At 36.4% G+C, this 24,617-nt stretch overlaps 1 protein-coding gene and 1 pseudogene across 1 annotated transcript; both read left to right on the top strand.

The window, feature by feature from the left end:
• Positions 1–1,391: 1,391 nt before the first annotated feature.
• On the top strand, positions 1,392–24,001 carry CLEC6A (C-type lectin domain containing 6A). Its single transcript, NM_001190740.1, has 6 exons — positions 1,392–1,422; positions 3,167–3,256; positions 5,202–5,303; positions 10,127–10,272; positions 22,343–22,458; positions 23,857–24,001. The coding sequence occupies exons 1-6, from the start codon at positions 1,392–1,394 to the stop codon at positions 23,999–24,001; spliced, it is 630 nt and encodes a 209-aa protein (NP_001177669.1).
• LOC716203 (large ribosomal subunit protein eL15 pseudogene) lies at positions 6,187–6,889 on the top strand (annotated as a pseudogene).
• Positions 24,002–24,617: the final 616 nt, after the last annotated feature.

Genomic DNA, 24,617 nt, shown 5'->3' with positions numbered 1-24,617 from the left:
CAGATATGGTGCAGGGTATACTGCTTGGGTGATGGGTGCACAAAAATCTCACAAATCACCACTAAAGACCTTACTCATGTAACCAAATACCACCTGTACCCCAATAACTTATGGAAAAATAAAAATTAAAAAAAGAATGAATCAGGAGAGGGAGTGATTTGAAAAGTTACTCATCAGTAAATTATCATTGGTTTACAGAAACCACATTGATTAGTAATTGGCTATACACCGTTAAACTGTAGGGTTCAGTTAGTCTAGAATCTACACAGCAAATGGCTTCAAGAGGTAAATTTAGCTTAAGGTGGGAGTGAGGCACGACTCCTGTCATGTCTCTCTCATGAGTCCACTCTGGACTTGATAGTTTCAAGGCACTCACATCCTTAAACAAAGTTTTTTGTTTGTTTGTTTTCTTTCTCACCACTCCATAAGATTTATGGCTCTTTGTTAACATACTATTTAAGCAAGGCCTGTAAGCCACTGCCTTGAAAGAGATAAATACATTTGAACTGAGTTCTCTCCTGAGTGATGGGTATAGCACACATTGATAAACTGCTGTTTTTTCTCTTGTTTCTCTGACTTTTGTTTTCAGGAGAGTGTCTCTACTAAGAATCTATGAGGATAAGAAAACAAATCATATTTTCTGTGCTACAATATAAAATTCATGAAGCCTGTTTCTGATTTTATATCACTTCAGGCTCCCTTTTACCTAATCAGGGAGATTACAATATATCACTGTCATCTGCCCAGTATTAGTCTGAATACAATAAGAATCTTTCATCACCTTTGCAGAGTGATTTCAGAATGTTTCGTTTTGCAATCACATTCCTTAACAATGTTCATGGGTTTTGTTATTTACTATCTTACCCTTCATATCTAAACCATATCCATTCAATCAGACTTTTGCTTACTTCCTAGGACACTGTTCAACACAGGGATTAAGGCTTGCATAAAATAAGTAACCAATGTAAAGGTTAGTTAGGGAGCACTTAATTTAACCAAGGTCTCTAAATGGATTTCTTTTAGGAGATACAAAATTTTCTATTTTGCATGCTAGAATGAATAGGAATCAGACAGAGAAATTTTATATTAGGAACTGAAGAAATGATCTAAGTATTCTTGTCAAAGTTCTCATGAGTGGTTTTCAATGTTTCTCAATTCCTCTTTTTTTTTTTTTAATCCCATGTTTCAAAATCACTGGAAACTTTAGTTGTAACTGTGACTTCTTCTTTTGAGGTACACTTAATGTTAGAAGTCTCTTAGTCCTATGAGAGTGTGTAGCAGTTTGTCCCTGAGCTCTACCTTTTTTAAATGAAGCTGGGTCTCTGGGCAGCATCTTCTGGGCGAGAGATACAAAAGGTTCCTGGACCTTCTCAACACAGGGAGCCTGCATAATGATGCAAGAGCTGCAACCTCAAAGTACAGGTGAGTATTTCCTCTGTTTCAGAGGAAAGTGGAAGTGTATGATGAAATAAGATCACCCAGAGAGAAGAAGTAGACAAAGAACAGATTGAAGAGCTAGTGATTGGACCAATATAGTAGACTGAAAGGAATTTGAAAGAAAGAGTCATTCTTCAGAGCCAGAGCCATAAGCAATTGAAAGAATAAGAAAGCAAATTTTTTTGGGAGGTTTGTATCAGATTTTATTGAAAGTTTAGGGAGACAGAAAAGATTTACATGATAGAAGGTAATCAGGGAAATAATTGATTATTAGATATCTGCTCTTGAAAGTCTTTTGACTAATCTTGAAATCCAGGCAGCAGTATTCTTTCCAATTACCCTGAGTTTGTTTTTGTACTTGCTTTTCTAAGTTTTTGTAAGAAAAAAGCTTCCCATTTTTAATGCATGAAAATTTGACTTTAACTTCAACTATTTGCATGTCCATCAATAATGTTTAAAATTTTTTTTAATGGATACAAAATAGTTGTGCATATTAATGGGCTCCATGTGATATTTTGATATAAGAATATGATGTGTAATGATAAAGTCTGGAAAATTAGATTATCCATCACCTCAAATATTTATCATTTCTTTGTGTTTGGAACATTCCAAATCTACTCTTCTAGCTATTTTGAAATATACAATAAATGATTGTTGGGCTAGGCTCAGTGGCCCATACTTGTAATCTTAGCACTTTGGGAGGCTGAGGTGGGTGGATCACTTGAGGTCAGGAGTTCAAGACCAGCCTGGCCAACATAATGAAATCCCATCTCTACTAAAAAGACAAAAATAAGCTGGGCATGGTGGCATGTGCCTGTAATTCTAGCCACTCAGGAGGCTGAGGCAGGAGAATCACTTGAACCTGGGAGGTGGAGGTTGCAGTGAGCCAAGATTGCCTCATTATGCTCCAGTGTGGGTGATAGAGTGAGACTCCACGTCAAAAAAAAAAAAAAATGTTAACTACAGTTGTCCTACTGTGGTAAGGGACACTAGATTTTATTTCTTCTAGCTAATTGTATTTTTGTAGGCATGAAGCAACCCTTCTCTATCTTCTCTTCCCCATTAACCTTCCTGGCCTCTGGTAGCCACCATTCTATTCACTACCTCCATGAGATCAATTTTTTTTAGCTCCCACATAGGAGTCAGAACATGCAATATTTGTCTTTCTGTGCCTGGCTCATTTCACTTAACATGATGTCCTCTGGTTCCATATATGTTGTTGCAAATGGTAGGATTTTATTCTTTTTTATGGGGCAATAATATGCCATTGTATATATTATACTACATTTTCTTTATCCATTCATTTGTTGATAGACACTTAGGTTGATTTCATATGTTGGCTACTGTGAATAGTGCTGCAATAAACATGGGAGTGCAGATATCTCTTGGATATACTGAAGAAACCAAATATCAATACAGGGATATGAGAAATGGGAGACAAAAGTGATGTTTTGAGAAAGGAAATCAATGAAACATGTAATAGTTAAGAGGAAAGAATAAAAATATGGAAATTCCAGTTGGTTGAGCATATGTTTTACCTGTATTCTTTGGGGCCACAGAGCTACTACCTGGTTATTTGTTCTGAGGGAGTTTGTAAGCTCTCTTCTTGCTTTAGATTTTTAACTGCTCTGAGGTTCTTCATCTAGTTTGTTCATTGCTGTAAGCTTCCTGGGGATTTTGGCTCCCCGGCCCCCTGGTAACTGTGTTTGTTGTCTTCCTGATTGGACAGAGAAAAGAGGTTGGTGGTCCCTGAAACTCTGGTCTGTGGCTGGGATTTCCATTGCACTCCTCAGTGCTTGCTTCATTGTGAGCTGTGTGGGTAAGTTCTGCACTGAGGTGCATTTCTTTGCTTCTTTTCCCTTGAATATTCCATACACGTTTCCTAGGATATATTCTCCTCTGCCCCATTAATACATCAATTCTTACTTGGAATGTCACATTTTCCTTGATTTCTCCTTTTCCCTTTGTTGTTCTTCTTCTATCTTTTGAAAACTGAATTCTTGTGGATTTAGTTTACCTGGTTTTATGAGCATTTTCTGAATCATGGCCTCATATATCCATGTTGTTCATTGTAGCCATCATCTAAGGCACCATCTTTCAGGACTGGATTCACTGGTAATCATGTGTTCCCTAGTCACAGAAGTCTTGTATTGGGAGTGCAACTCTAATTGCTGTCATAATTGTGATATTCTATATTAGATTCTTTGATTCATGTACAGAACCTTTCCAATGTGAGAGGAAAAAGTATTCAAATGAAATGATGGAGATAAAGAGAATACAATATTTCTTCTCTGTTCTGCTTGCCTCCAAATACATGTCTCAAGTTCATTGTGTGAGAAGTCTTAAAGACCTTTTTCCTCTCTGATTCACAATTTGGATTTCTACTCATTGATAAGGTGGTTAAAAATAGTTGTTGAGCGGCCGGGCGCGGTGGCTCACGCCTGTAATCGCAGCACTTTGGGAGGCCGAAGCGGGCGGATCGCAAGGTCAGGAGATTGAGACCATCCTGGCTAACACGGTGAAACCCCGTCTCACTAAAAACACAAAAAATTAGCCGGGCGCGGTTGCGGGCGCCTGTAGTCCCAGCTACTCGGGAGGTTGAGGCAGGAGAATGGCGGGAACCCGGGAGGAGGAGCTTGCAGTGAGCCGTGATCGCGCCACTGCCCTCCAGCCAGGGGAACAGAGCCAGACTCCGTCTCAAAAAAAAAAAAAAAAAAAAAGTTGTTGAATAGTCTGGGAGGGAATGAAAGTGACTTCCCCTGTCAATCAGGTCATAGATGTAGCTCCCTCAGAGTTTTAAATAAATCTCACAATATTTAGTAAAATACAAGTAATTATCACCAAAGTTAGAATCTGTTTTACTTTTCAGAATCAAGTGCAAGAGAGAAGGGGTTTAAGAATAGATATTTCATAAAAAGAAACACAAATTCAGGATCTCAAAACATGAACTAAGAGCAGGGCAGAAAGATTTGACTGTATTGAGCTTTAGTTATAGAAGGACAAAAAAGAAATGAGTGAAGAATCAGATCAGATCCTGAGAGATAAAAGGTCTTGCTGAAAGTGAACATTAACATAAAAGTTAATGTTCATTTGAGACATTAAAAATATCGACACAGCGAGACTCCGTCTCAAAAAAAAAAAAAAAAAAAAAAAAAAAAAAAAATTTCCCCTTGGTTGTTACTTAGCCCGTCTGTTGATGTGTGGCTACCTGCAGCTAGAATTATTTAGAAAACATCAAAATAACCTGTGTGCTTGCATCAAGGTTATTAAGGCTAAGGAGAAGCAGATATCCAGTGAGTCAATAAATATTTATTGATGACTTTGTGACAGTTACCCTTTTAGGTGTTTGTGATTAAAAAAAAGATCAGTTTTCACCTTCAGACTTCCTCCTTTTTTTATAATAAAATATTTTTAAATTATTATTTTAAAATCGTGGGTATATAGTAGGTGTATATATTTACGGGGTATATGAGATGTTTTGATACCTTTAAGTTGTGTTTGTGATTAATTGTTGTGGGAAACTGGCAGAATCTCTGTTCAAGAGTATGGAGCCTAAATTCTAGTGGTGAAAATGGGGGATATATATTTTTAAAAAAAGTAAGATAAATGAATACAAGCAAATAATAATTTGGCATGGTTTTTATTGGGCTTGCATAGAGAAAGAGTGGTGGGGGTCAGAGGTAAGCCAGCACTGTACAGATATAGAGCTCAAGGCTTTAGAGCAAAATCATAGATGGACACTAATCCTTCTTCTTCCTTCCCAGTAACTTACCGTTTTACATATGGCGAAACTGGCAAAACGCTGTCTGAACTACACTCATATCATTCAAGTCTCACCTGCTTCAGTGAAGGGACAAAGGTGACAGGTAAAACTTTAAAATGCTTACATAGACTTTCTTTTTTCTCAGGGAGAGAACAGGGTTGAGCTCAAGATTGGTTATTCTATTGTGCATTTGTGTGTGTATGTTTTATGAAAGTCTCTGCTCGGATATTTTCATAATTTCTCTAAACATACATGTTCATGTCAGGCTCTAGACATGCCCCCAAAACAATTCCTTCTTCACACTTCTTGAGCTTGGTAAATATTATAAACCTACATGCATGTAATTTGCTCAGGCCAACCCTGGAAATTATTCATAACAATTCTTACAGTTTTTACATTCCTCTCACCCTCCATCAAATGCATACAATATTTTTTTTGATATTTAAGGTTTCCAATTAATACTATCCATCTCCATCCCAAATACTAGCATTATTCCTGGTCAAATTGGTTCAGGATGAGACTGATGCCTGTCCAAAATATACTGTTGTTAACTTCATATGTGGAGAGTTGGCGGAGTTGAATTTAGGATTATGGTTGGTGTATTAGTCAGTTTTCATGCTGCTGATAAAGACATACCCGAGACTGGGCAATTTACAAAAAAAACAGTTTTATTGGACTCACAGTTCCACGTGGTAGGGAGACCTCACAATCATGGCGGAAGGTGAAAGTCACGTCTTACATGGCAGCACACAAGAGAAGAACGAGAGCCAAGTGAAATGGGTTTCCTCTTATCAAACCATCAGATCTTGTGAGACTTATTCACTAACACGAGAAGAGTATGGGGGAAACTACGCCCATGATTCAATTATCTCCCACAGGGTCCCTCCCACAGCACGTGGGAATTATGGGAGTACAATTCGAGGTGAGATTTGGGTGGGGACACAGAACCAAACCATATCAGTCAGCTTCATGGAAAAGGGTAAGAGCCTTTCCGTCTGGCGGCAGCCATCAGGTAAGTCAAGATGGGTGCATACAAGTACATCCACGAGCTATGGAAAAAGAAGCAGTCTGATGTCATGAGCTTGCTTCTGAGGGTCTGCTACGGGCAGTACTGCCAGCTCTCTGCTCTCTACAGTGCTCCCCACCCCACCTGGCCTGATAAAGTGGGCCGACTGGGCTACAAGGTCAACCAAGATTACTTATATATAGGATTCGTGTTCGCTGTGGTGGCCAAAAACACCCAGTTCCTAAGGGTGCAGCTTACGGCAAGCCTGTCTATCATGGTGTTAACCAGCCAAATTTTGTTCCAAGCCTTCAGTCTGTTGCAGAGGAGCCAGCTGGATACCCCTGGGGGTCTCTAAGAGTCCTGAGTTCTTACTGCCTTGGTGAAGATTCCACATAAAAATTTTTGGGGGTTATCCTCATTGATCCATTCTATAAAGCTATCAGAAGAAATCCTGACACCAAACCAGTCCACAAGCACAGGGAGATGCGTGGCCTGACATCTGCAGGTTGAAAGAGCCGTGGCCATGGAAGGGGCCAGAAGTTCCACCACACTATTCGTGGTTCTCATCAGGCAGCTTGGAGAATGCGCAATACTCTCCAGCTCCACCGTTACTGTTAATATAAGTAAAGTGTGTAAAATTCATACCTAATAAGCAATTTAGGACAGTCAAAAAAAAAAAAAAAAGAAAAGAAAAAGGGAAAGAGAAGTGAAGTGCATAGTCTTCTTCCTACCTATGTGGAACACTGCTTCAACAAGTAACATTTGAATGGATATTTTCCTGGAAGCAACAATGGGCACTTAGCTTTTGCCTTCCGAATGCCCTGAAATGGGACAGAGATGGATATTACTTAAATTAACTCCATATCCATCTGGCATAAGAGACTGTTAATTTGCCCCCTAAGTATATCCAATGTAAATGACCAGTCAAGCTGTTCAATACAACTACTTAAAGTTACAGAAAATCTTATGTGATAAAATACAATTATTTTGTATAATACCATGTCAGTAAATAAAAATGCTCCAATTTTAACAACATTCTTTCAACTCATCATTACAATGAAAAATAAAAATAAAAGTCCATACACAAAATTTCCATTTTGATTAAAGTTAAAAAATAACTTAAATCCACACTGTATCTTGTTCAGTTTGTTTCCCACTCAGTTGCAGTTGGAGTGTGGAGACGTTCAGCTGCATAGGAAGAGCTAGAGTTCCCTCAATCCCCCTGCACTCTGCCTAGGCCAGTTTTCTTTTAACTGTTTTGCTTGTCAATCCCCAAAAAGGATTCTGAAAACGTATGTACCCTCCGATACAGTTTAATTTGACATCAGAATTTTCATCATGCTATGGAAGCAAAAGCTTTAATTTCTGGAACATTGTAAATATTGACTTTAAAAAACAAAACTGTTATTTCTCTCTTAAAATGTATTTACTTGTGTGTAAATACTATTACAAAGTGCTAACCCCCATCATCCATTAAAACAAAACTAAACATATATTATTTAACAGTTGGATGTTTTACATCATTCTTCTATCTCCTTGAACTAAAATTTACATGATACTTTTCTCATCTGCCAAAATATGTAGATAAACATGCCTAATATTTCAATTTCCTGTGGACCATTAGGCTTCGTGTGTTATAAAATGTGTTCTGGATTGATTTACTATCATAATTATTATCAGGACATGATGTCAAAACATCACAAAGTTATGATAGATTTTGATAAATCATCAATAATTAAGTAAAACTATTGGAAGTCTAAATCTTAATGAGATGAGTGGAAGTTTGAAAAATGCTATCAAATGTAATTATAATATTATTGCTAACATATTCAACACCAATTCAGCTCCTATTTTCCAATTTAATGACATTAACTAAAAAATCTTGCTCACCTAAGTCAGTAGATAAGAATGAAAAAGGCTTTGTTTGAATGTCACTCAATTTTTGATATTCTTTCAGCATTGTCTGCTTAAGATGATATAGTGATCTATTGTCAAAAATTATTTATAATGGTTTGTAAACTGAGAATTTGATCAGGTTACTCCCAATGTTATAGAAAGTAAAGAATAAGAAATATTATAGAATAATTTTGCAAAAGATTTGTTATTTCTCAGTCAGTAGTTATTTAATTTCTCAAAAGTATACCAAAAGTGTTCTAAAAAGGCTTATCAAATGATTGCGATTTACATCTGTTACTTTCTACACTTGCAAAGTGACTTGATCAGCTCATTATTCTCAGCATAAATTGAGAAAATAAAATATTATTAATGTTAGTATACCTTTTTGACAGATGCTTTTACTGATCACAGCTGACAATATTTTTTGTTGGCCTTGGAGCTGGCAATTTCACATGTTCAACTTATAAAAAAATGTTTGGGCCGGGCGCGGTGGCTTACGCCTGTAATCACAGCACTTTGGGAGGCCGAGGCGGGCGGATCACGAGGTCAGGAGATCGAGACCATCCTGGCTAACACGGTGAAACCCCGTCTCTACTAAAAATGCAAAAAATTAGCCGGGCGAGGCGGCGGGCGCCTGTAGTCCCAGCTACTCGGGAGGCTGAGGCAGGAGAATGGCGTGAACCCGGGAGGCGGAGCTTGCAGTGAGCCGAGATCGCGCCATTGCACTCCAGCCTGGGCGACTAAGCGAGACTCTGTCTCAAAAAAAAAAAAAAAAAAAAAAAAAAATGTTTGGTGTATATAGCTCAAATGGCAAAGTCAGTCAAATTTGACTTTCAAAATTCAAATCATATGTTAATACACACTTTGAGACATATTAAAGCAATCATTAATAATGAGCAGAATGCACAATTAAGGTATATTTCTAAAAGCAGCCAATATGCAAATAATATAGATATGGTTAATCTATTTTATTCATTTTATAATATTATAAAAGGAAGAATAAGCTTTTTGGTTTTTAATCACTTAATATGTAATGATATAATAATGTAAAAAATGAATAAAATAGAACTATGTGTGATAACATGGATGAATATTAGCAATGCAAAACAAAAAAATAAGCCCAAGAAGATCACATATATCATAATTGCTGTTTAAAATTTCAAAACCAAACAAATCTAAACAATTTACTATTTAAGCATGCATATATATTTGTTTAAATTATATGTAATCAAAATCATATTGATTATAAGTATAATCAAAATATATCAGTCGATTTATATATGTCTAGCTATGGATTTTTTCAATCCTAGAAGAGTGACAAACTGGTACTTGTAAGGGGAGAGAACTGCTAATTGTTTAAGATTCTTAAGCATTTAATACTGTGTGAAAATTAGTAATAGGTAACATTTATTGAGCAATTATTCTATGTTACGCATCTTTTAAAATGCTTTATACATATTATGTGATTAAATACCCCTGTGAGGTTGGCACTATTATTATTTCCATTTTAGAGATGCAATAATTGAGGCTCAGGAAGGTTATGAATTTGCTCGAAGACGTACATGATAAATGGGGGAGCCAGAATTCTAATGAGGCATAATTCTATTTCTCATAACCAACCTGTGAATAGTTATCATTTTGAAAACCCAAGGCTTTGTGGCTTGCCCAAGATTACTGAGCAGAACTGGGTTTCTAGGTTCGTCCGTGTTAGTCATTTAAAATTCTAAGAGGACTTGGTGCTTATAATGTACAAGGGACATGAAAAACAAAACTCAATAATGACTTTTTTTTTTTTTGCAAAAAAGAAAATGGAGACAAATACTGCAGGTAAACTTTAGTAAATATTGAGGACTTAATGTTAAAGAATATTTATTTGAAATCAATTCTAGGGCCTCAAATTATATAATTCGGGAAACAGTAAAAACATGAATTAAGAGACTGTCTCTACAAAGCAACCGCAGATCCTTAATCTTATTTATCACATCTTTCACTCACTCTTTTTTTTTCATGTAACACAAAAATAGCCTGGGGATGTTGCCCAGCTTCTTGGAAGTCATTTGATTCCAGCTGCTACTTCATTTCCGGTGAAAAGAACGTTTGGTCTAAGAGTGAGCAGAACTGTGTTGAGATGGGAGCACATTTGGTTGTGTTCAACACAGAAGCAGAGCAGGTACTGTTTCAACTTAAAAAATTATCTAATTGTAGAAAAAACACATAACGCAAAATTTACTGTCATAACCATTTTTAAGTGTACAGTTCAGTAGCATTTACTATTTTCACATTACTGGGCACCAGATTTCTAGAAATTTTTCATCTTGCAAAACCGGAACTCCCCACCCATTGAATAACAACTGTCCATTTCCCCATCCCTGAAAGCCCTGGCAATCACTCCTCTACTTTCTGTTTCTATGAGTTAGACTCTTTTAAATACTGTGTACAAGTTAAATTATATAGTATCTGTCATTTTTTGAATAATCTATTTCATTTAGTATAATATCCTCAAGATTCATCCATGTTCTCATATAAGACAGGACTTTCTTTCACTTTAGGGCTGAATAACGTTCCATTGTATGTGTCTCTCACACTTGTTTTTTGCTTCTTTGTTTTATTTGATTTCTTATTTTCCAGGTTTATTGGAGTGTGACTGACCACCAAAAGTAGCATATATTTAAGGTGTACTGTGATGATTTGATATACAAATTTATTATGAAATGGTTACCACAATCAAGCTAATTAATATATCTATTACCTCATATATTTAGCCTTCTTTTTCTCCTTTTCTGTGGTGAGAACACATAAGATGCCACATTTCCATTCATTTACTTGTCAGTTGTCATTTAGGTTGCTTCCGCTTTGTGGCTATTGTGAATAATTCTGCAATGAATGTGGATGTGCAAATAATCTTTTAGAGTTCCTGCTTTCAATTCTTTGGATAAATACCCACAAGTGGGATTGCTGGATCACATGTTAGTTCTATTTTTAATTTTTTGAGGAACCTTCATACCGTTTTCATGATGACTGTGCCATTTAACATCACCCGCAAGAGTACCCAAGGGTCTCACTTCACATTCTGGTGAACACTTGTTCTTTTCTGTTTTGCTTTTTGAATACTGGCAATCCTAATGGACGTGAAGTAATATCTCATTGTGATTTTGATTTGTATTCCTTTAACAATTAGTGATGTTGAGCAACTTTTTTTTTTTTTTTTTTGAGACAGAGTCTCGCTCTGTTGCCCAGGCTGGAGTGCAGTGGCGCAATCTTGGCTCACTGCAACTTCTGCCTCTTGGGTTCAAGCAATTCTCTGTCTCAACCTCCCGAGTAACTGGGATTACAGGTGCCCACCACCATGCCTGGCTAATTTTTGTATTTTTATTAAAGACGGGGTTTCACCGTCTTGGCCAGACTGGTCTTGAACTCCTGACCTCATGATCCACCCGCCTTGGCCTCCCAAAGTGCTGGGATTACAGGCATGAGCCACTGCACCCGGCTGGCAACTTTTAAAATGTACTGTTGACAATGTGTATATCTTCTTTGGAGAAATGTCTATTCAAGTCCTTGGCCCACTTTTTAACTGGGTTATTTGTTTTATTGTTGTTGAGATGGAGGTGTTCCTTATATATTCTTGATATTAACCCCTTACCAGATATATGATTTGCAAGTATTTTCTTTTATTCCATACGCTGTCTTTTCATTAATTGATTGTTTCCTTTGCTTTGCAGAAGTTTTTAGTTTGATGGAGTTCCATTTGTCTGTTTTCTTGCTTTTGCTCCCCATGATTTTGGTTTCATATCCAATACATTGCCAATTTCAATGTCATGAATCTTTTTGCTCATGTTTTCTTCCTGGAGTTTTACAGTTTTAGGCCTTTGTTTAGGTCTTTAAAACATTTTGAGTTAATTTCTGTATGTGACATAAAGTAAGGATTCAACTTGGTCCTTTTGCCTGTGGATATCCAGTATTTCTAGCTCCATTTGTTAAAGAGATTGTCTTTCCCCATTGTGTGGTCTTGGCACCTTGTTGGAGATTATTTGACCATGTATGTGAGGGTTTATTTCTGGACTCTCTATTCTGTTACATTGGTCTCTATGTCTGTCTTTATGTCAGCACTGCACTGTTTGGATTACTGTAGCTTTGGAACATGTTTTGAAATCAGGAAGTGTGAGGCATCCAACTTTGTTCTTTTTCAAGGTTATTTTGGCTATTAGGGATTTCTTGATGTTCTATATGAATTTTAGAATTTTCTTTCTTTCTGCAAAAAATAACATTGGGATTTTGGTAGGGATCACGTTGACTCTTTAGATTGCATTTTAACTGTATTAAACCTACCAATCATTAAACATGAGATGTCTTTCCATTGGTTTGTGGCTTCTTTGGTTTCCTTTATCAATGTTTTGTAGTTTTTATAGTACAAGTGCTTTGCCTCCTTGGTTAAGATTATTTCTAAGAATTTTATTATTTTTGATACTACTTTATTTATTATTTATTTATTTATTTATTTATTTATTTATTTATTTATTTCTCTGAGATGGAGTTTTGCTCTGTTGCCAGGCTAGAGTGCAGTGGTGTGATCTTGGCTCACTGCAACCTCTGCCTCCCAGGTTCAAATGATTCTCCCTCCTTAGTCTCCCAAGTAGCTGGGATTACAGGCATGTGCCACCAAGCCCAGCTAATTTTTTGTATTTTTAGTAGAGACGGGGTTTCACCATGTTGGCCAGGCCGGTCTTGAACTCCTGACTTCAAGTGATCCACCCACCTCGGCCTCCCAAAGTGCTAGGATTACAAGTGTGAGCCACCACATGAGGCCTTTAATGGGATTATTTTCTCAAGTTTCTTTTTAGATTGTTTATTTTTGGTATTTAGAAATGATACTATTTTTTTCTACATTGATTTTGCATTCTGAAACTGCTGGATTTGCTTATGAGTTCTAAGAGATTTTTTGTTGAATATTTAGGGTTCGTTACATATAAGATTATGTCATCTGTGAACAGAGATAATTTTACTTCTTACTTTCTGATTTGGATAATTTTTTTCTCTTCCTTACCAAGTTGCTCTGGCTAGGACTTCCAGTACTATGTTGAAAAGAAGTGATGAGAATGGGCTTTCTTGCCTTGTTCTGAATCTTAGAGGAAACACTTTTAATTTCTCAAAATTTAGTATGATCCAGGGATGCAAGGATGGTTTAACATCTGCAAGTCAATAAACATGATATACCATATAAACAGAATTAAAAACAAAAATTATATGATCATCTCGACAGAGCCAGAAAAAGTATTTGACAAAAAAGCATATCTTTATTATTGAAACCCTCAGTAAAATCAGCATAGAAGAGACATAGCTTGAGGTAATAAAAGTCATCTATGACAAACCTACGGCCAACATTATACTCAACAGGGAAAAGTTAAAAGCATTCACCCTGAGAAATGGAACAAGACAAGGATGCCCACTCTCACCACTTTTATTCAGCATAGTACTGGAAGTCCTAGCCAGAGCAATCAGACAAGATAAAAAAACCAAAGGGCATCCAAATTGGTAATGAGGAATTTGAACCATCGCTGTTTGCTGATGACATGGTTATACCTAGAAAACCCTAAAGACTCATCCAAAAAGTTCTTAGAACTGATAAATGAGTTCAGCAAAGTTTCAGGATACAAAATTAATGTACACAAATCAGTAGCTCTGCTATACACTAGCAGTGACCATGCTGAGAATCAAATCTAGAACTCAACCCCTTTTACAGTAACTGCAAAACAAAAACATTGAGGAATTTACTTAACCAAGGAGGTGAAAGACCTCTGTAAGGAAAACTACAAAACACTGCTGAAAGAAATCACAGATGACACAAGCAAATGGAAACACATCCTATGCTCATGGATGGTTAGAATCAATATTGTTAAAATGACCATATTGCCAAAAGCAATCTATAAACTCATTGTAATTTCCATCAAAATACCACCATCATTCTTCTCAGAACTAGAAAAAAAAATCTAAAATTCATATGGAATAAAAAAAGAGCTGCATAGCCAAAGCAAGACTAAGCAAAAAGAAGAGATCTGGAGGCATTACATTACCTAACTCTAAACTATACTATAAGGCTACATTCACCAAAACAACATGGTATTGGTATAAAAATAGATACATGGACCAATGAAACAGAATAGAGAACCCAGAAATAAAGCCAAATACTTGCAGTCAAACATCTTCAACAAAGCAAACAAAAACATAAAGTGGGAAAAGGACACCCTATTCAACAAACGGTGGTGGGATAATTGGCAAGCCACATGTAGAAGAATGAAACTGGCTCCTCATTTCTCACCTTATACAAAAATCAACTCAGATGGATCAAGGACTTAAATCTAAGACCTGGAACCATAAAAATCCTAGAAGATAACATTGGAAAAACCCTTCTAGACATTGGCTTAGGCAAAGACTTCATGATCAAGAACCAAAAGCAAATGCAACCTAAACAAAGATAAGTAGTTGAGACTTAATTAAACTAAAAAGGTTTTGCACAGCAAAAGAAATAATCAGCAGAGTAAACAGACAACACACAAAGTAGGAGAAAATCTTTGCAATCTATACATCCAACAAAAGACTAATATCCAGAATCTACAAAGAACTCGAACAAATCAGCAAGAAAAATACAAACAATCCCATCAAAAAGTGGGCTAAGGACACGAATAGACAATTCTCGAAAGAAGGTATACAAATGACCACAAAACTTATGGAAAAATGCTCAACATCACTAATGATCAGGGAAATGTAAATCAAAACCACAATGAGATACCACCTTACTCCTGCAAGAATGGCCATAATCAAAACATCAAAATATAATAGATGTTGGCATAGATGTGGTGAAAAGGGAACACTTTTACACTGTTGGTGGGAATGTAAACCAGTACAACCACTGTGGAAAGCATTATGGGGATTCCTTGAAGAACTAAAAGTAGAACTACCTTTGATCCAGCAATCCCACTACTGGGTATCTATCCAGAGGAAAAAAAGTGATTATATGAAAAAGATACTTGTGCATGCATGTTTATAGCGGCACAATGCACAATTCAAAAAATGTGGAACCAGCCCAAATGCCTATCAATCAATGAGTGGATAAAGAAAATGTTATATATTATATATATAAATATATCTCCCATATATATACTCCATATATATGTATACACACACACACACTATATATATATAAAACAAAATACTGCTCAACCATAAAAAGAAATGAAATAATGGCATTGGCAGCAACTTGGATGGAATTAAAGACCATTATTGTAAGTGAAGTAACTCACGAATGGAAAACCAAACATTGTATATTCTCACTCATAAGTAGGAGCTAAGCTATGAGGATGCAAAGGCATAAGAATAATACAATGGACTTTGGGGAGTCAGGGGAAAGTGTGGGAGATAGGTGAGGGATAAGACTACACATTGGGTACAGTGTACACTGCTTGCATGATGGGTGCACCAAAATATCAGAAATCACCACTAAAGAACTTATTCATGTAACCAAACACCATCTGTTCCCCCAAAACCTATTGAAACAGAAAAATTGAGTATGATGTTAGTTGTAGGCTTTATATATATGACTTTTATCGTGTAGAGATACTTTCCTTCTGTTGATACTTTCCTTCTCTTGTTTGCTGAGTGTTTCTATTAGTAAAGGATGTTGGATTTTGTCAAATGGGTTTTATGCACCAATTGAGGTAATCATGTGGTTTTTGTTCTTAATTCTCTTAATGTGGTTTATTACGTTGATTTTCATGTGTTGAACAATTTTCACATTCCAGAAATAAATCCCAGTTGGTCATTGTGTTTATCCCTTTTAGTATATTATTGGAGTGGTTTGTAGTATTCTGCTGAGAGTTTTTATATCAATCTTCATCAGGCATATTAGCCTGTTGTTTTATCATAGTATCTTTTTCTAGTTTTGATACCAGGAAAATGCTGACCTCATCAGATGAGTTCAGAAAGATTTCCTCCTCTTTGATTTGTTGATATTGTTTCAGGAGGATTAGTGTTAATTCTTCTTTAAATGTATGGTAGAATTCACCAGTGAAGTCTTCCGATTCTTGACTTTTTTTGTTGGGAGGTTTTGATTACAGATTAATTTCCCTACTAGTTGTTGATCTATTCAGATTTTTATTTCTTCATCAATCAGTCTTGGCAGGTGGTATGTTTCTAGAATTCTATGAATTTCTTCTGCTACCTAATTTGTTGGCATATAATTGTTCACAGTAGTCTCTTATAATCCTTTTATTTCTGCAGATATTTTGTAATATCTTCTATTTCACATCTCATTTTAGTCATTTGAATCTTCTTTCCTTTTTCTTACTTACTCTAGATAAGCATTTATCAATGTCTCCTACTCATACCTTAGCTCCCACTTATTGTGGTGGTGTCTATTTCTCCCTTCACTTCTGTAATGTTTGCCTTATATATTTAGGTGCTCTGATATTAGGTGCATATATATGTTTATAATTGCCATATCTTCCTTCTTTCTTTCTTGGGGCAGCTTTTGAGTTAAATTTTATCTGTCTCATATAAATATGGTGACCCATGCTCTCTCTTTGTTAACATTAGCATGGAATATGTTTTCCTTTCTTTTCACTTTTGGCCTGTGAGTGCTTTTGAGCTAATGAAAGTCTTTTGTATACAGTATATAGTTGGATCTTGTTTTTTATTAGTCATTGCACCAATCTAGGTCTTGGGAAGTTTAATCCATTTATATTTAAAGCAATTCTTTATAGCGAAGGAGTTAATATTGCTGTTTTGCTCAGTATTTCTGTATATCTTGTGTATTTTGTCCTTTTGTTCCTCTCTTGCTGCTATCTCTTGTGTTTCATTGATTTTCTGGAGTGGTATGTTTTGATTCCTTTCTCATTTCCTTTTGTGTATCTTCTATAAGTATTTGTTTGTTGTTACCTTTATGGGGATTACATAAAACATACTAAAGATATTAAAAATATAACCATTTTAAGATGAAAACAACTTAACTTCAATTGTATACAAAAAGCCCTCTATTCCTTCAAATATCCCCCCATCCCCATTTATGTTACTGGTGTCGCAAATTAGTTATTTTTACATCATTCATTCATTATCATAGATTTTATAGCTATTTTAATACATTTTTAAAGAAATGTATTAAAAGAATGTAAGAAAGAATCAGTGAATTTGAGGACAAGTCAATTGAATTCTGTATGAGAATTAAAAGTGATTTATGCACTAACATTACAATATTACAGTATTCTGTATTTATGTGTATATCTACTTTAACCAGAAATCTTGCATCTGCTTTCATATCTACCAGTCTTTCACTTCAACTTAAAGGATTCCCTTTAGTATTTGTTTTAGGGTGGATCTAGTGGCAATGAATTCTCTCAGCTTTTGTTTATCTGGGAAATTCTTAATTTCTTCACTTTTTTTTTTTTTTTTTAAACAGAGTCTCCCTATGTCACCCAGGCTGGAGTGTAGTGGTGTCATCTTGGCTCTCTGCAACCTCTGCCTCCCAGGCTGGAGAGATTCTTGTGCCTCATCCTCCCAAGTAGCTGAGATTACAGGCGTGTGCCAACACACCCGGCTAATTTTTTCATTTTTGGTAGAGATGAGGTTTTACCATATTGGCCAGGCTGGTCTTCAACCCCTGGCCTCAAGTGATTCACCTGCCTCAGCTTCTTAAAGTGCTGAGATTACAGATGTGAGTCACGGCACCCAGCCTCTTCTTCACTTTTGAATGATAGCTTTCCCAGATACAATTTTCTTAGTTGGCTGTTTTTATTTTTTTCAGTATTTTGAATGTATTATAACAATCCCTTCTGTCCTGCAAGGTTTCACTGAGAAATCTGCTGACAGTGATGGGAGCTTGGTTGTACATGAGAGCACTTTTCTCTTGCTGCTTTTAACATTCTTTCTCTGTGGCTTTTGACAGTTTGATTAAATGCATGTTAGTATGAGTCTCTTTGGATTTGTTCTGGTTGTAATTGATCTTCTTGAACTTCTATGTCCATTTCTCTCATGAAATTTGGGAAGTTTTTGGTGATGATTTCTTCAAATAGATTTTCTTCCCCCTTTTTTCTTTATTCTCCTCCTATGACTCCCACAACACCTATATTGGTCCACTTCATGGTTTCCACAAGTTATTAGGCCCTCTCCACTTTTCTTCATTCGCTTTTCTTTTTGCTCCTATGACTTGAAAATTTCAAATGACTTGTCCTCAAGTTCACCAATTGTTTCTTCTGCTTGATCAAGTCTTCTGCCGAACCTCTCTAGTGAAATTTTCAGTTCGTTTATTGGATTCTTCAGTTCCAGTATATATTTTTTTAAAATTCAATAGATCCTATCTGTTGATATTCTCATTTTGTTTGTGCATCATTTTCCAGATTTTGTTTAGTACTGCGTCTGTGTTGTCTTTTAACTCATTGAGATTTTTAAGATCGTAACTTTGAAGTCTTTGTCAGGTTATTCATAAATCAATTTATTTTGTTCCTTTAATTTAGCCTTGTTTTTTTGTTTCATTGTATGTCTTGAGATCTTTTGTTTACATTTGGGCATTAAAAAAACACCTATTCTAGTGTTCATTGTCTGGCTTCATACAGACCTTCGCCAATTAGCTGGGCATAGATTCTAGGAGTCTCTCAAACTTTTTCTGGTGATGCATCTTCTCTGGACCTGTGTGTTTACTTTTCCAGATAAAGTAATTTACACGGGTTTCATTTTTAGGAGCTCGTATTCCCTTGTTTTACCTAGTGTCTATATGCAGTACCAGTCTCTCTAGTAATAAGCTGCCATGCTTGCTTCTGTTCTCAGCAGCCACCAAGTCTCCCAGATATGTTGTGTTTCCCATTAGCAGTCTGAATTAGGTGTAACAGAAACCATTCCCTAAGGCAGTCCCCTGGAAAGCCAGAAAGTTGATGCAGGTTTCATTCTTCTCTTTCCCTCCCAAGAGAGATGCTTAGAGATGGGAGGTTTTTCTCTATTGCTTTGTGTGCCAGTATGAGGAAGGACTGTGGCAAGTAAATGCAGCAAACTTTCTTACCTGTTTCAATGCCAGTTTTCTCAGCTTTGGTCTTACCAGTGGGGCTGCAATCTTTTAACTATTTTTCTGAAGTTCACAAAGGCAATTTGATTCATATATTGTTAAGTCAGTGTCTTCATGGGGGAACTAGGGCATGGGGCTTTCTATTCTGCCGTCTTACTGATATCAGTGGAGCATGTACTTTAAAAAAAACTTCAACTTCTAGCTTAGATTTAGGAAGTACATGTTTGTGTTTGTTATATGGGTATATTGCACAATGCTGAGGTTTGGGGTACAAGTGATCCTGTTACCCAGGTACTAACCAATAGTTAGTATTTCAACCATCGCCCCACTCCATTCCTCCTCCCTTCCTCCTCTACTAGTCCCCAGTGTCTATTTTTGCTATGTTTATATCCATGAGTACTCAATGTTTAGCTCCTACTTCTTATAAGTGAAAACATGTGGTATTTGGTTTTCTGTTCCTGTGTTAATTCACTTAGGATAATGGCCTCCAGCTGCATTGATGTTGCTGCAGAGGGCATGATTTAAATCATTTTAATGACTGTATAGTATTCCATGGTGTATATGTATTATATTTTCTTTATCCAGTTCACCATTGATGGGCACCTAGGTCGATTCCATGTTTTTACTATTGGAAATACTGTTGCAATGAACATATGAGTACATACTTTTTTTGGTGAGATGATTTATTTTCTGCTGGATATATACACAGTTATGGGATTTCTGGGTTGAATGGTACTTCTGTTTTATGTTTTTTGAGAAATCCTCAAATTGCTTTCCATGGAGGCTGAACTAATTTACATTCCCACCAGCATTGTATATAAGTGTTCTCTTTTCTCTACAGCCTCTCCAGCATCTGCTGTTTTTGACTTTTAAGTAATAGCCATTCTGACTGCTGTGAAATGGTATCTCGTTGTGCTTTTTGTTTGCATTTCTCTCATTATTAGAGATGTGCGTTTTTCCAGATGTTTGTTGGCTGCTTATATGTCTTCTTTTGAGAAGTGTCTGTTTATGTCTTTTGCCCATTTTTTAATGGTGTTGTTTATTTCTTGTTTGTTCAGTTATTTAAGTTCCTCATAGATTCTGGATATTAGACCTTTGTTGGATGTGTAATTTGTGAATATTTCTCATATTTTGTGGGTTGTCTGTTTGCTCCATTGATAGTTTCTTTTACTAAGAAGCACTTTAGTTTAATTAGGTCCCACTTGAGAATTTTTGTTTTCATTGCAATTGCTTTTGAGGATTTAGTCATAAATTCTTTCCCAAGGCTGATGTCCAGGATGGTGGTTCCTAGAGTTTGTTCTTGGATTCTTATATTTGAGGTCATATACTTAAACTTTTAATTCATTTTGAGTTAATTTTTGTCTATGGTGAAAGGTAGGGGGTTCAGATTTATTCTTCTGCATATGATTACCCAGCTATCCAGCACCATTTATTGAATAGGGAGTCCTTTCTCTATTGCTTTCTATTGTCAACTTTGTCAAAGATCAGATGGCTACAGGTGTTTGGCTTGATTTCTAGGTTCTCTATTTTGTCCCATTGGTCTATGTGTCTATATTTGTAGCAGTACTCTAATGTTTTGGTTACTGTAGCCTTATAGTATAGTTTAAAGTTGGGTAATGTGATGTGTCTGGCTTTGTTCTTTGGAGCTGGTATTTTTAAAAATACAAATTAATACCAGGAAAACTTTCCTAACATTTTTGACTGAGAAGCACTACTCCCCACCCTGGAATATTAGGTTATGTCAGGAAGCCTCAGGGCAATACACAACAAATACTCATTAAGCCTTCAGGTTCAATTCAAAATTAATTTCCATTTGCCTCGATAAAATTACTTATAGGAAAACAATCTGGACATAGCTAAAGGTATTTTAGAAGCTCAATTGAAAAGATGAGAATAATTATTTTTTATGAAATAAATAAATCAACTATAGTTAAAACCTAGTGAGCTCTCTATTATGTTTAACTTTTCCAAGTAATTTGCTACTCACTTTCTTTTTTTTTTAATTATACTTTAAGTTCTAGGGTACATGTGCACAACATGCAGGTTTGTTACATAGGTATACACATGCCATGTTGGTTTGCTGCACCCATTAACTCGTCATCTATATTAGGTATTTCTCCTAATGCTATCCCTCCCCCAGCCCCCAACCCCACAACAGGCCCCAGTGTGTGATGTACCCCACCCTGTGTCCAAGTGTTCTCATTGTTCAATTCCCACCTATGAGTGAGAACATGTGGTGTTTGATTTTCTGCCCTTGTGATAGTTTGCTGAGAATGATGGTTAGTAATTTGCTACTTTCCAGGGAAAAAGTACTCAGGAGAGTAGAGAAACAAATTTGTATTTTAAGAACCCCAATGCAATTTCACTGAAAAACAATAGGAAATTAATATGGAACACATCTTAGCAGTCAATGTGCTCCAGAAAAACTTTCTCTCTCTCTCTATATATACACACATATGTGTATATGAAGAGATTTTTATGAAAAAATTGGCTCACATGATTATGTAGGCTAAGAAGTCCTTCAGTCTGCCATCTGGAAGTAGGAGACCCAGAAAAGCCGGTGGTGTAGGTCCAGTTTGAGTTCAAAGGCCTGAAATCCAGGGGAACCAATGGTGTAAATCTAGTCCAAGGATAGTAAAAGATCGATGTCTCAGGTCAAGCAGCAGGCAGCCAGGAAGAAACAAAAAAATGGATGAATTCCTCCTTCCTCTGCCTTTTTTTTCTATTCAGGCCCTCAACAGATTGGCTGATGCATACCCACACTGGGGTGGGGGCAATCTACTACTGAGCTTACCAATTCAAATGCTAGTCTCATCTGAAAACACCCTTACTCTCATCTGGTCACTCCTTGGCCCAGTCAGGTTGACACATAGAATTAGCCATTACACCATCTGAACATATAAAATAAAAAAAAGATTGAAAACACAAAAATAAATTTATGTATATTTAAAGACCATTCTGTTTCTTGGTAAAGAAAAGAATGAAATTCTGAGACAGGAATTCCTGTATTAGGACTGTTTCTTCCCTGTAATGATGTTAGTACTTTTGGCCTGTACTCCTGGTCAGTAGACCATCATGTGACAGATCCTTGCACCTTGTGTTTTCTTCTATAGAATAGCTCTGAAGGCTATAAGGAAACTTTACTTTGTTCAATCTGGAAACACCAAAGTCTGACTCCTTTTTTTTTTCCTTCATGCAGAATTTCATTGTCCAGCAGCTGAATGAGTCATTTTCTTATTTTCTGGGGCTTTCAGACCCACAAGGTAATAATAATTGGCAATGGATTGATAAGACACCTTTCAAGAAAAATGTCAGGTGAGTGCAGATCTGGGGCCTTGTTTACATAGAAAATCTAGGGAAATTTTGTTAGGAGTGACTAATAATGTTAATATTGATAATTATGATAATAGGATCTAACAATTATTAAGTGTTACTAAGGATATGCATTATCTCACTTAAACTTCATGAAAACATCTCTTTTTCTGAACTAATTTTACGGATGAAAAATTAAATAAATTGCCCCAAATCAATAAACTAATAAGATGAGAAACTGGATGTCAACTCCTTGTCTATCTGACTCTAGAGATGGTGCTCTAAACTATAATATTTTGCTGTTTCTAAACACAAGTAGACACTTAAACTGATCTCTAATTAATAAAACTTAAAATATCTGGGTCAGAACTATGTACAATTTTAGTAGAAAAATTACATAATAATACTATTTACTTGTGGCTTTAAAAAAGAATTCAGTTACGCATTATCTTATTTGATTTTTTCACAATATCGTGGGTTAGTTAGGGACCTTATTATAATTCCTATTTTTAAAGATGAGGAATCTAATACTTGAGGAGATTGAATTACTTGCCCAAGATCAAAATGAGTGAGTATCAAAAACAGGTCTTGTAATTCCAAAATTTATGTCCAACCTCCCACTCTTTTTTTTTTTTTTTTTTTTTTTTTTTGAGATGGAGTTTTGCTCTGTCGCCCAGGCTGGAGTGCAGTGGCCGGATCTCAGCTCACTGCAAGCTCCGCCTCCTGGGTTCACGCCATTCTCCTGCCTCAGCCTCCCGAGTAGCTGGGACTACAGGCGCCCGCCACCTCGCCCGGCTAACTTTTTGTATTTTTTAGTAGAGACGGGGTTTCACCGTGTTAGCCAGCATGGTCTCGATCTCCTGACCTCGTGATCCGCCCATCTCGGCCTCCCAAAGTGCTGGGATTACAGGCTTGAGCCACCGTGCCCGGCCCAACCTCCCACTCTTTACCCAGAATGTATTCCCTGGAGGCAGGGTAACTTTTACATCCAGACTCAGGCATCCTAACATTCACTTAAGGCAGATCCATGAGAATAAAGAAGCTTAGGAAGATGATAAGAATATACAGATGTAAGGAGATAGCCTCTTTATTTCATGTCAGTAAGAAATTATTTAATAACCCCAGCCAGGATAAAGGCTCTGTAAAGAGGAAGATGATTGCAGCGGAAAGATCTAAGAATAAACCATCTCATAAAATTTTGCCAGGAGAATGTTAAAGGAGCAAGTGTAAAAGTATGTGTCCATACTTAAGGATCTGAGGAGGGCAGTATGGGAAGGAGGAACAATCATTGGAATGTTCTCTCTTCCTAAATCCCACTCTGTTCACTCCAAAGGTTTATACTTTCTAATCATTCACCATGCATTCATTGAAGATGTCTACCTCCCTTTTTTTTTTGTTTAGATTTTGGCACCCAAATGAGCCCAGTCATTCAGCAGAGAAATGTGCTTCAATAGTCTTCTGGAAACCTATAGGATGGGGCTGGAATGATGTTATCTGTGAAACTAGCAGGAATTCAATATGTGAGATGAATAAGATTTACCTATGAGTAGAACTTTTTGCAGTGATGTCTTTAAAATTGAAACCTATTCTGAAATGATAATTTCTTTCTGTAATTTACACATAACCCTTATGTTATAGAGGTTCATAGAAATGGAAAGATACCTGTTTCCCTTTAATCAATCTTCTAGTTTCCTCCTTTCCACTAATGATAGAATGCACCTTTCCTCTCTTTGTTCCATTCTTTCACTTGTTATTCATTTTCTTCTTTCTTCACACTTCATTACACAAACATTTATTGTTTCAGAGACTGTACTATTTTGTTTGTTGGAAGATTTATAAGGAAGCATCTTTTGCAAATTATGACTTTTCTTCCTCAATATACCATAAAGAAATCTTTTTGGTCAAGATGGTAGTTGGAAGTACAATCATCTGAAGGCCTGACAAGAGTTGAAAGACCTGTTTTCTAGATGGTTCACTCTCATGGCTGGGAACTTGATGTTGGCTGTTGCTAGGAAGCCTCAGTTTCTGACCATGTGGAACTATCCATAGGGCTAACTGAATCTCCTTACAATATGGTGGCCAGCTGCTATTGGAACAAGTAATCCAAAAGAACAAGTAAAAGTAGTAATGTCTTTAATGAACTACACTCAGCAGTTATGCAC

Source organism: Macaca mulatta, chromosome 11 (genome assembly GCF_049350105.2).
Source record: "Macaca mulatta isolate MMU2019108-1 chromosome 11, T2T-MMU8v2.0, whole genome shotgun sequence".
NCBI lineage: Eukaryota > Metazoa > Chordata > Mammalia > Primates > Cercopithecidae > Macaca > Macaca mulatta.
The sequence above is the reverse complement of the archived record's forward strand: the minus strand, read 5'-3'. Positions and strand labels throughout refer to the sequence as shown.

Bases quoted from the DNA above. Each gene is read 5' to 3' on its own strand.
- CLEC6A (NM_001190740.1), top strand. From the start codon at position 1,392: ATGATGCAAGAGCTGCAACCTCAAAGTACAG. The intron at 1,423-3,166 runs GTGAGTATTTCC...CTGATTGGACAG, and splicing joins GCTGCAACCTCAAAGTACAG to AGAAAAGAGGTTGGTGGTCC. The intron at 10,273-22,342 runs GTACTGTTTCAA...TCCTTCATGCAG, and splicing joins TCAACACAGAAGCAGAGCAG to AATTTCATTGTCCAGCAGCT.